Source organism: Sphaerodactylus townsendi, linkage group LG06, assembly GCF_021028975.2.
Source record: "Sphaerodactylus townsendi isolate TG3544 linkage group LG06, MPM_Stown_v2.3, whole genome shotgun sequence".
In the NCBI taxonomy this organism is placed as follows: Eukaryota; Metazoa; Chordata; class Lepidosauria; order Squamata; family Sphaerodactylidae; genus Sphaerodactylus; species Sphaerodactylus townsendi.
In genome coordinates, this window is record NC_059430.1 from 57809562 (window position 1) to 57822968 (window position 13407).

Genomic DNA, 13407 nt, shown 5'->3' on the forward strand with positions numbered 1-13407 from the left:
CCTCACATTTTTTAAAAAAAAATCAAACTAACAGGAAGACTTAAAGCAATTGATAAACTGTAAGGGAACATGACTTACAGCATTCCAAAATTATTTAGATAAGGAGAGTTTTCATTGAGTCAGCTTAAGATTTCACATCTAGGTGGAATAAGGTATTTTTGTCTGTTATGTAGCTATATTTTGACCTTGGTTTGTTCCCTTACACCGCACAACTGAACTCACAGACAGATTCCAATACATTCATTTCCCCCTTAGGGACAAAGTTCCAAATGGTAGTGTAATTGGCAAGGGAAAATTATTACTCCATTCTGAATTATTTCCTTCATAAATCCAAAAACAGTCAAACAGACTTTGTCACAAAAACAACAGGGTTTCTGTAAAACACCAAGGGTCCCACATACAAGTGTAACATAAATCCTCAAGCCTACTGCCCACCCGAGCCATTCTGAGTTGTATTTAAATCAAAATTAGAAAACCCAAGCTGGCCACAAACTGGCTGGCAATGCTGAAACAATGGAAATGAGGTGATTTAGTTGCTATGGCTCTAAAAACCACTCTGCATCATCTGTTTCATATGGAATTTATAGAACGTGCCTAGATTATTACACTTTAGATAGTACTTAAATGGGAAAGGGTAGTAGTGAAAGTGAACTCATTCTTTTCCACACTGATCTACAGCAAAGATTATTTTATTTCAATTTCTGTACAAATTTTGAATTGTCTATAAAATTAACTCTTAGTTTTGGATCCCAAATACCCTTTCCATTTGTAATAGGTATTTCCACTTGCAGAAGAGGGAGAAGGAGATTTTCATAGATTCCCCCCACCCCCCGCTCATTAAACAATTAAGAAGAGTGAGATTTTAGGCAAAAGCAAGCAGTATGTTACCAGATTACTTCTTTACCTACCCCATTGCCAGTCACCTAACCGGACGTTCAAATACTACAAAACATTGGCTTCGAGAATCTGGCATAAAATAGTGCCACATTTCTGCATTTGCCCATAGACAAAGAGGTTGGCAATGAATTGGGAAGAAAAACCTCCGGTATAAACAGTATCTCTCATCGACTCACCACGGTGACGATTTAAAGGGTTTTTACGTGCATTTTGCATAGACTGTTTTTTTTTTTTAGCGCAAAAGCTTCAATTATTGAACTATTTTAGGTTTTTTTTCAGTAAGCAAAGATGTTGCCCTGTAGAAATGTTTTGTAGTATACACAACACTTGTTTCATGTCTTTGCTGTACAGTGAACCACAAATAAGATGTGCTAGCAAGGTCAGCATGTTTGACTTCTTATACTCACAACTGCAGATAGAAATCTGAAGTGTTTATCCCCAGGAAGGTGTAAGGTCAACCTTTCATGTTTACTGTATTCAAAAATGGAGTAAATAACTCCATTTATTCCGGGCCATACAGCCCAAAAACCACACAGCCCCTCGGAGTAAATAACTGTTTGGAATCTTAAACTTTATACAGAAATGTCCCCATCCATCTATTCTAACAACTGGCACTCCTTATGTGGGTACCTTCTGCAAAGTTTATGGTTAAAAGTCAGTCAGAAACCATGGTAGGAAGCAGCATTTAAATCAAACATACAGAGCACAATGGAAATCTAACTCTATTGTTTCAACTTTATATCTCATTCAATTAGCCTTTTTTACATTCAAATTTTTGTATATACTTAGGTACGGCGCTGGCTGCGATGATTATTCGCGCGTTTTGATTTCTAATCCTTCTCCTTAGTGTGTTAAGTGTTGTCAAGTGCTTCCGACTCATGGGCCCCTTCCGCATGGCGGAAAGGGTGCCTCTCCACCGGCAGAAATTATGCCAGTGGAGGGGAGGGGGCCGTTCACATGGAAGCGTGCGAGCGGCCCCCGCAGATGCCTGCAAATAAGAGGCGGCTCCGCATGGAGCCACCTCTTCTGTGCCCCCCCCCACTCACCTCATCCTCCAGCATCGGTCTGGAGGGCTGCAGGTACCCGCCCATGCTGCCCTCCGACCTCCAGGGGTCGGAGGGCAGCGTGGGTGGGTCTCAGCTGCCCTCCAGACCAACACTGGAGGACGAGGTGAGTGGGGGGGAAGGGAAAGGGGCGTATTCGGTGTGGTACTGTTCGCACCGCGATGGGAAGGCAGCGCTTTCCAAAAACCTCCCTTGGGAAGGGAAGTGGAAAGCGGCGCCTTCACGCCACTTGGGGCCGCAAAGGACGGCGCTGCTGCGTTGCAGCAGTGCTGCCTGCGCAAACTGACTTCACCAGGGACCAGTCGGTACCATCCCTGGAAAACTGTTTTTGGCAGCGATATGAGAGGAGACTTGGTGACACTATGAATTAATGTCCTTCTAAATATCCTATCATTAACAGGCTTGCTCACTGCAAACTGAGGGCCAAAGCTTCCTCTATAGAGTCAATCCATTTCAGGTTGAGTCTTCCTCTTTTCCTGTTGCCTTCCACCTTTCCTAGTATTTTGTCTTTTCCAGAAACTCTTGTATTCTCATTATGTGTCCAAAGTATGGAAACCTCAGTTTAGTCATTTTAGCTTCTGGTGACAATTCAGGCTTGATTTAATCTAGAACCGTCTTTTTGGGGGGCAGGGTGGTACAGGTAATCCATAACACTCTCTTCTAATCTCCTCAGTACACTGACTATTTCTCTAACATCAAACAAAAGTATTGCCGACTACAGTGTCCAGATTAATAGGATGATGTGGAGTATTTATACTCCAAGGTTAATTTGTTCCTTTGATATAGATGTATGCTTAAAGGAAACCTTTATCAAGTACATTTATCTTTACCCTATCTTCATAATGGGGCAAGCTTTTCTAATGAAACTGTTGATGACCAGAATATTGCAGCCACACCAAAAACTTAAATCCTAAAAATGCTTAGTTCAGAATAATCTCACTAAATCAAATGGTCCTGCTTTCACTTAAGGACAATGGTTTTGGTGAATCATAAAATGTGGATTTAGGCAGGCATCATATCACTATTTCTGAATGAACCAAAAAGAACTGTACCAACAACTCTGCATGTGCAAAGTGATATTTGGAAAGATCTGAACATCTTTTGTTAGGTTAGATAGGAATCTTTATGATTCTTGCAGCCTATTGCTCTAAACTCTAATGCTTAAATTGGCCGAAAAACCTTGACTTTTCTGGCCATTAGTTTGAACAGAGGTTTCAAAAACACTATTAAGGATAATATGGATCCAATTATCTTAAATATGCTTGAAGACTTTGGATGTTGTAATGGATTAATCTGGTTCTCTGGGGAAGGATTAGCATGGTAAAGATGACTACAAATCCACACTTTAATTTTGCTACACAGATGCTCCAACAGAGAAGTCAGGGAAGCAGCACTTCTTAAAAACTAAGAGCCTTTTAGAAGTTGTATGTTGTTTACACACAAATAAAGGATTAATGGTCAGTTACTCTGACTAATGAATCAGAAGAACAGAGTATATTACACCTAAATCTAAGAAGTCTAGTTTCCATTTTCTAAATTAGTAGTGAATTAGTCAAGTTGCGCAATGAAGCATTATTTACCAATATGAATGGAATAATTAATTATCTTTTTTTAAAAAAATGCAGAAAGCTTTTCTGAACAACAATAGCAGACGACTGTTTACAGTCAAGCAGAAGTAGGTATCAGGTGATGTAACTTGCACTGGCTTCAATCATTCCTCACAGATCAGACGCAACATTGGCTTATCCCCTTTGTTCATGAGAAGTCATAGCATTGGAACTGGGTGTCATCAATAAGCTGACAACACCCAGGCCATTTCGGCACAGCAGCAGGCATAATTAATGCCGGTGGATACACAAGATCGTTCACATGGTCTCATGTAGGCAGCGCTAAGGCTGCTGCAACCCGCAGAGGCGGGTCCTCATGGAGCTGCCTGCAGGTTGTCCTGTTCACCTACCTCTCCTCCATGTGCAGCTCTGGACAGCTGGAGAGCCACGCCCACGCTGCCCTCTGATCTCTGGGGTCGGAGGGCAGTGAGGGCATGCCCCTCCTGCCATCCAGAGCTGTGCAGGGAGGAGAGGTAGGTGAACGGGAAACCGGAGGGGCCAAAAGCGGCGTTCTCACGCCGGTGGGCTTTGTGGGAAGATGCTGCTTTTGAAAAACCTCGCTCAGGGAGCAAGTTTCAAAAGCAACATCTTCGAGCTGCTTGGGGGGGGGGAGGACGGCACTGCTGCAGCTGTGCGAACAGCACCCCAGGGACAGTGGTTTTACAATTTCTAGGGCACTATTTTGTGCCTGTGCAGAAACAGCCCCAGAGTTGTATCTCTCTATTTGAATCCACTGCAAGAAATGTTCAGAAATGTTTGTCATTGCCTGCCTTTGAACTGGAATCCTGGATCTCCTTGGTGGTTTCCCTTCCAAATACTAACCAGGGGCCAAATCTGCTTATCTTTGGAGATCTGAGAAGATCAAGCTAGCCTCAGTTATCCTATCCATGTCTGGACAAGCAAGTTAATTCAGCTCAAAGAATGCTTTTTTCCAACTTTGTTTAGCTTAGCCGGTCTGGTCACTGAGATTAAACTTCTGTAATGCACTCTACATAGGTTTCACTTCAAAATTCATTTAGAGACTAGACGCAAAATGTTTCAGCTGTCATCAGGAGGAGTCAGATGAAGCATATATATCACACCCATTCTGCAATCATTCCACTGGCTTCCCATCAATTACTGAGCTCAATACAAGATATTTCCTATGATATATATGACACTGGACCCTTATCTACTGCCTATGATATACATGACATTGGGCCCTCATCTATTCATGATTGCCTCTTTACCTGCATCCCACTGTGACAGATTCACTCATCTAAATAGGGGCCTTCTGTAGATGCTACCCTGCAGATAGACAAGATAAATAACTAACAATACCTGTGCCTTCTCTTTAGTGGCCCCCACCCAGTGAAATGGCCTGCCTGAGGAGATCCAAAAAGTTCTCATGTTTCTGGAATTTCACAAACTATGTAAAACAGAATTGTTCAGGAGGGCATTTTTATAAACCAAGTAAGGCTACAAGGTAACACATTGGCAAAGTAAAATGTGTTTTGAAACAAAATGTAATGTTTAATATGTATGCTTTTTCAGATGACAGCTGTTTTAAATTTCTATGATTTCTAGTCCATTTACATTGTTTTTTAGATATATTTTAGATATATACTAGCAGGGCTCAGCCATGCGTTGCTGTGGCAATTGTCCTTCTCATCACAGTCCACAACCCACACAGATCTCCATGCAAGTCCAATGATCCGCAGCATAGCCTTTTGAGGTGGTCAAATGGAATCCCTCTTTCCCTTTTCAGGGGAACGGAAGTGGGTAAGTGGTGGTTAGATGTGAGGGAGGGCAGAGTGAGGTGTGTGAGGATGAGCTGGATGTGTATGAGAGTATGTGTGTTGTGTGGTAGCAGTGGTAGCAGTGGGTAAGGCACAGAGAGTGAAAGTTGCCTGCGTGTGGGGGGGAACCCCACCTGACGTCTCACACGGCAAAGTGTGTATGTGTTTCACTTCCACTCATATTATCTATTTACTGTTTTAACTGCTCATCTCTGGCCATCTGTGCGAACATTCTAAGGGCATACCAACCCCTCAGGCCACAGACATGCTGCACGAACATTCTAAGGGTGACAGTTCGGCGATTTGATTACCTGCCCGCAACAGGGAGGAACGTCATGTGAAAATTTGGGGGTGATCCATCCAGCCGTTTCGGCATTAGGGCATGACTAACAAAGTCACTGCTAGCTTTTTATATATATAGATTCTATTGATTACATTAATTTGCATTGTGTAATCTGCAAAATAGTGCTAATTCATGCCTTGTTCTTTCTATTCCAACATAAAAGTTCATTCAGCAATTTGCCGAAACAGAGGCAAACATATTAGAAACTAAATTCAGGTCTGCTGTGGTAGACAGGGGAGACAAAGTGGTAACAAAGGGTGGGAATGACTTGGTGCACCACTAAAATTGGCGTCTGAGGAGGTGTAAAATTTTAAGAAAACCAAAGCGTCCTGCCGTTTTGGAATCGTGTCACTGCTGAATAATAGTTCTGCAAAGTGAGGGCAGTACAAAAAGCAGATCTCCCCTCCACCACATTCCATCATATAAGTTCAACTGAGGGCTCCCCTCTTCTGGTGGGAATTGCTCCTTACTCGCCTCCAGGAAGGAGGAGAGGAAGCTTGTGGGAGGTTGGACTATAGAAGTCGATGTCGTAGCGTCAGACGGGTGGGACTGCAAATGGGTGGTTACTTGAAAGCCCAGCTGGGAGGAGGAAAGTATGGTTTAGAGTGGTCGTATTTGATGCTAGGATTGGTTCTTTGTTACTGTACGGTTCCCCCATTTGGGTTTCGGCAATAAATAAATAATTTAATTTATTACATTCCAAATTCCTTCGGAAAATAATGGGGTCCCTAGTTGTGTGCCTTATGTTGCGCTGTGCATAGAGATGGGCCAAACAACTCTAAAAACCTTGCCATGGATAAGGACCGTAAAATATTGGCTGCATATACATTTTCTAGTGGGATCCAATAGTTATATCCCCTCCCTGTTATCAGATCACTTTATTTCAGAATGGTATACTTTGATCTTTAGAAAGGTTGAAGCTATTGGTTCCCTTTTGGAATCACTCCTTATGCTCACAAAGGTAGAAGCCTTCAGACTAGTTAAGAATAGGCTCTTGGATCTTGATTTTAATTATTTGACTCTTGCAGCCAAGACAACCTGCTCCCCGACTACATTATTAATCCCATGTGAGCGTGGAATTATGGCAACATATCTTCGTCTGCTGATTAATTCCACCCAGAGGAGACCTTTGGCTACTGCAAGATGTAATGTGTTGCCATCAGCTCTTCTGGAGGGAAGATTTAAGAATATAGAATGTTCTAAAAGCGTTTGTTCTTGTGATCTGGTTACGGTTGGAACACTTGACCATTCTCTGTTTGTATGCCCTAAACATGATAAGATACGCATGACATATATGAACTCTATTTTCTTGCAATGTTCCCAATAACTCCCAGTGTCCTGGCAACTGATAGAATGTGTTCCACAGCTAGACTTTTCAAAAACAATGCGCAATGTCATGTGCATCTTAGGGGACATAAGTTATTACGTACACCTAGGTAAAAATGAAATCTTAGATGATCTTTTCAGAAATTTTGTCTGGCCATGGACCACCAGTTGCCAGAACACTGGGAGTTATTGCATTGAGTTGTATCAACAGGATACTGGCATATTTTATCTGAGTAAGAACTCTGAATGACTGAGAAGTCATAATTACTGGACCACTTATTATAGAGCACCAGGACTATAAGAAGGAACTGGCCCACACTTACATAGCATGGAGTGCTAATATTTGGTGGTCTGATATTCTTGATTGTGATTATAGCACTTTCTTGCTCTTTGGATGTCTACAGTTTGCACTTTTTGCACAATTTGCTTGCATTAAATCACTTTGCACCTACATTAAGTTGTTTATTATAATTAATAGCCTGGACACAGACCAATATTTTAGTAGCCATTGAATTTTATATGTTAATACACCACCTTCTAAAATTATTCTATTCCACAATTTTTACTTTGAACTAATAAGTGAAATGTGCACATTTACAAACATACAATTCTGCTTTTGACACACTGTAGAACAATATCAAATATGCCAACAGTTGAAAATGTTTCTAAAGCTTGAAACAAACAATGCACTGCAGAGGAGTCATTTGAGAAGAAATATTGTTCATTACTAAAATGGGAACAGATTATCAATCTCCAAAGCATTAAACTGATTTTATAGGGAAATTAATCAAGCATCTACACTCAGATATACTCTAAAACATTTACTGACAGGAACAGAGAATGGGCTGCAAACAGTGTTCATGCTCCTCATCAGAGAAAGAAAATGCAAGATGGATTTTAATATAGTTTACACAAAGTGTACACAAATACACTATGTAAACAAACATATGAATGCAGCAAAAATGTTTCTTAGACTAGATTATCTACAGAAAAACATACCTGGCTAAATTGAATGCATCATCGATCAAACCTGCACGATTACTGACAGAGATTACCTATATGGGTCAAGAAGAGAAATGGAACAATTTTAAGTTGATAAGAATAGCAAGTAGTTCCAAAATTTCAGGCAATATGATGACTTCATCTTACCTTATAATTTCTTATTAATTGGTCAATTAACAGTTTCCAATTTCTAACATCATAATTAACCCTAAAATAGCCAGTTTGATTTATATTCCCTAGCAGCCAGTTCTTCTCATCGAGCGAAGCAATCCTGTGATGCTCTGCAAAGAAAACACAGTGGAAAAGAGACTGCAAATTATTGCTTCAAAGGGCTGTTGACATTCAAAAATATAATTTTGCTTAATGTAAGATTTCCACACAATTTTCTTTACCACTTATGCTCTGTTTCAGGGCGTAGAAAGGAGGAAAAGCGCCTGGTGCACCGGTGCAGCCTCCGCCCCTGTCCCGTCCCCAGAACGGCCTCGCCATGCCCCCACAGGGGTGCACGCCTGGTGCGTTGCGCCCCCCATCCCCTTGGAGCTACTCCTCTGCTCTGTTTAGAAACAGTTTTAGCTTAGCTGTGCTTATATATGTTGAAAAAGTATGCAAATAAAAGAATGTACTCTTTTAGGACAATTAATATCTTTGGCGCTAGTATACAATCCAGTAATGATGTATAAGATAAACATGAACAACTTTTAAAAAATCCTCTTCCCCAGTTTACAATGAAAATGACAAGAGTGTATTTTGTTAGAAAATCATAGTTATCATGAATGCTCTTGATAAAAGCTATAGCTCATTGTTAGCCCCTTCCCCATAAACAAGTTTCCCCACAAACTAGGGTCTTCAGACTAGGGTAGCTGGATTTAATTATCTTTGGCTGAATTACATCATTAACCTACAATGTGATAAACAAATTAGAATATAAATCTCTACCTCATTAGTTTCATATGGTGAATATTGTTTCATTAATGCGTCCCCAAATGGTGAGAGCCAATGTTTATCACATCAGGGAACCTGTTAGTCATTACTATTTTCCACTAAGGTGGTAAATAATAATACTGAAAGAGTCATGTAGTGCTCATTCGTAAGGAGCATTGAACATTAAACAGATGAAGCATTTTTTCTCATGATAATCATTTTATCTAAAGTGAACATGAAATAGTGCCTTAGCCACTGCAACAGGCAGGACAATGCTTGCTTAATTCTGGTTACTAGCCTTATGGTTTTGTATTAACATGTTATTGCATATTATTATGTATTATTTTGCTGTTGTGCACCGCCCTGAGCCCTCCAGGGGAGGGCGGAATATAAATTAAATATATTAAAAAATTATTCTACTTTGTCAACCACAGCCTTAGTCCACGAATAACATGCTGAAGATAAGAAAAGGAGCATACAGGATCATATACAAAATGCAGTACTATTTATTTGGCAAGCTTCATAGATGAAGCATAAAGTTCATCCAGGCTTATGTAGGGAGAAGCAGCTGATCAAATATGCCAGTGGTGAACCATAACAAGTTAAAAAGTCAAAACCAGTTTCCTGGATTCAGGGTGGAAACAAACTGGTAACTAATGCAATTTATTAAATATTGCTGTAATAGGTGTAGTCCAACAGACTCCCATCATCAGACATGCTGCTGCACTTTGGACCAGTTGTAGTTTTCTGGTAGTTTTAAAGGACAGCTCCACCACCAGCAGATTGCACAAATCTCTTGAGGTGACAATAGCATGTATCAGTGTGGGTTAGACAAACTGTATCCCAAAATAGGTGAAGCTTTCAGCTAGGGAACCGCAATGCCCAGTCAGCCACCACCTCCAGCAGCCATGGCAGGCCATCCCCTGGTGCGCTAAGCGACCGGTACACCAAGAGGACAGCCACCCTCTCCAAGGCCAACCACTCTAACCCGACACACTCCATACCAGTGATCTCTGGGACGGGGAGAGCCCTGAAGGGAATAGAATCACAGATGAACATCACCACTCTGCCCCCCTGACCCTGTGTTCGCGATCGGTGGAGACACGCGAAACCTGGTGGTGTGACTTCGCCCAAGGCGTGTGTATGTATGTATTTATGTTAAAGGTGGCCCAATATTTGTTAACTTCTCTACTGTGAAGTAATTATCTTTTATATATTGAAATCAACAGAGTATTTGTGGCTGATCTCAGAAATCTACACGACATATATATGGAAACATAAGGAAGATGGCCTTTCATTTTACCAAGCTTGGACTTCATAGGTCACAACTAGAGTCATGAAGTGTACCTGGAAATCAAACATAGCAAACAGACAGCCCAATCTAGAGGGCGCAGCAGCCAGGATCACTGCTGTTTCCGTGCTGCCACGCAACCTCCAAAGGGGTTTCAGGCAGTGCGGGAAATCCAAAAAACAACCCCACCAGGCTCCTGGAGAAAAAAAATGGATAAAAGAACTTATGCCACATTTTTTGTTAGCATAAGTCTGCAGCTGAGGAGGGGATGTTCCCAGGTTGAAACCCTGGTGGAAGCCAACTAAAATTGGATCCACCCCCAGGGACTCTCCAGAATGCAGTGCCCACCTGCTGGCATGCTTGCTGTCTCTGTTGGCATAGGTGCCCCTTATGCCAGCACTCCCCCAACCCATTCCCCCCCCCATTTGGATTGTGCTCAAAGACAAATGCAAGGCCATAGATGTAATGTGTTCACTGAGCAAAGCTATTATAAGGAAGGGAGGCACCATGTTTCACATTAAACAAACAAAAAAAGAACCTTTGTCTTTCAAATAATACCACACAGTATCCAGTAGTACTAAAATAGCATATGATTCTTAATATTCAATAGAAAATTAAAACTATAGATTCAATATTACCGTTGGTTCCAAATTAAGAAATTTGTTTTGTTCTAAATAACTTAACATTGAATTAACACAACTGATGCCTCTGAAATAACTTGACAACTCCAAAAGAGTAAACAAATACAACTGAAAGCATTGTAGTAATAAATATATTATACCAGAACAGGCTTACATATCTATATCTATATATATAAAAAGCTAACAGTGTATTTGTTAGTGATACCAAAGCTCAGTAACTGCTGGGCCAATTCCTCTGAAAATTCTCAGCCACTATAGTCAGCCAGGCGAGAACGTTTTTAGATATTCACATACCTGAAATTTCACACCTGGCCCAGTTAAAACACCTTTTCCTGACACTCCATGGTGAAGTACCACATGCAGCTGCCTGTGTGTAACTGGTTTCTACCCTTAGAATGTTCGTGGCAGCTTAGGATTGTCCTCTTCAGATGGCCAGAATTATGAAGACAGTGAAAACAGTACATAGGCAATAACTCGAGTGGAAGTGAAACACACACACACACACACACACACAAGGGAGAGGGAAGGGAGGGGGAGGGAGGGGTGGCATGCAAAGAAAGAGAGGGAGAGGAAAGGGACGGAGGGGGAGGCATGCAAGGGAAGAGAATGGGGCATGCAGGAGAGGTCGAGAGTGAGGGGTGGTGGCATGCAAGGGAGGGGGGGGGGGGGGCCCAGTATCTGGACATGACCCACCCACCCTAGCAGAGGGAAAGGGAAGGGAGGGAGGGGGAGGGGTGGCATGCCAGGAGGTGTGAGGAAGGGAAGGTGGTGACGTACAACGGATTAGAATGAGCGCCATGCAGGACTCCCTGAATACTGCAGTTGCAGTTAAGAAACCAGAAACGCATTACTCAGGGGTAGCACCAGCTGGGTAGAAAGTCCAAACATGACATGCTTTGGATGAAGCTGCGTTCAGAGGGTTTCCCTCAGAAGCTTTGGCTACACCTCCATTGGGTTCCACCAACCAAACTTATTCCCAGGTAAAGGATCATGACCAGCCAGCCTAGATGTGTGGGAGGGGTGCCTTTCCATTCCCCCTCCCCAAAGAATGCGGGCACCCACATCAATGACATTGCACAGTATCAGGCTGTTTGCATGAGCACGCACTGCTGGTCTCTGCAATTGATTTGCTGCTACTGTTCCTTTCCCATTTCACCACAATAAGCCACAGCAACGCGTGGCCGGGCCCCGCTAGTATATATATATATAAGCATAACAGTTTTTAAAACAGAGAACTGTTTTCATGCATGATATAGTGCTGGTCAAAAACAGCTTCAAATCCTTATTTCCATGATAAATGAACAGCTGTATCTCATTGTTTTTTTAAAAAATCTTCCATTATCATGATTTCCATTGAATTTGATGTACAATTATAACCGCTTATTATTTTTCAGTTAATAACATGGCTATTTTGACCTTTTCTTATAAAGAAGAGCAGGAAACATTTCATGCTATTTTAGTTGAAACAATTACAGTAGGTACCATTATCATGTGAAGGGCTATTATATTATACTGCAGTTGTTACTGTTACACTTGATAATTTGTGGTACAGGAATTACCATTTGTGGTACAGGAATTAACCGGTAAGATTCAGACTGAAATCAAGCTCTCCCTTAGTTGTGCAATTGTTTTTAATTTGGTTTGGTGTTTTTTTCAGTTTTGATAATACCGTATATACTCGCGTATAAGTTGAGTTTTTCAGTCCCTTTTTTAGGCTGAAAAAGCTCCCCTCGACTTATACGCGAGTCAGCCCTTCCTCACCTTGGTCAGTCCCCAGCCCTTCTGCCTTTCCCACCTGCATCCCTTCTTAGGACAGCCCGCGGGGGTTCCCCACTCACTTTTGGCGTGTGCGGCATCAGTTTGCAGAAGGCCTTGTGGGGCGGCTTGGGCCGTGGAGGCAATGAAGCTGGCTGAGGGGCGTACTGGCGGGGGGGGGACTTCAGAGGTGGCGAGCCGGCCATGAAATCACCAGAGATGCATAGGGGAGCGGCTCCTCTGCCCGCCCTGCACAAAAGCCTGCCTTGCAACAGAGTGGCATAGACGGCAACAATGAGGAAGAGATGGAGAACTCCAAGGGTCACAGCTGGGCGGCCCCTCCGTGCAAGCTTGCCTGCCTTGCTGGAGTCTAGCTGGGGAGAGGGAGTTGGTGTACAGCGCGCCACACACTGCCCACCAGCTCCCTCTCCCCAGCTAGACTCCAGCAAGGCAGGCAAGCTTGCACAGAGGGGCCGCCCAGCTGTGACCCTTGGAGTTCTCCGTCTCCTCCTCATTGTTGCCGTCTTCTGTTGCTTTTAGCATGGCATTTTCATTTCAAAAGAATGTGTATTGTGTAAAACCAACTGATTACTTAGGGGAGCTTATTGTTGTAACGTTCCAGAGTGTCTAATTTAGTCTCTCTATGGTTTCAGTTTCGTTTCTTTCTCCTCCTAACTTGCTGTTTACAGCTCTCCTACTCTTTTTCTCTGTGCTCTTCTCTTAAAGTGCTGCTATCAGAGCTCCTTGTGAGCAATACCATAAAGAGGTGTCTAATTTAAAGT

General features: G+C 42.3%; 1 protein-coding gene across 1 annotated transcript in view; it reads right to left on the reverse strand.

Moving 5' to 3' along the window:
- TRHDE (thyrotropin releasing hormone degrading enzyme) overlaps nucleotides 1-13407 on the reverse strand; it is a 329142-nt gene that overhangs the window by 53052 nt on the left and 262683 nt on the right. The window contains exons 11-12 of the mRNA XM_048502230.1: nucleotides 8165-8298; nucleotides 8015-8070 (exon numbers count right to left, since the gene is read on the reverse strand). Coding sequence (XP_048358187.1) covers nucleotides 8015-8070; nucleotides 8165-8298 — 190 coding nt within the window. The remainder of the gene's footprint in view (nucleotides 1-8014; nucleotides 8071-8164; nucleotides 8299-13407) is intronic.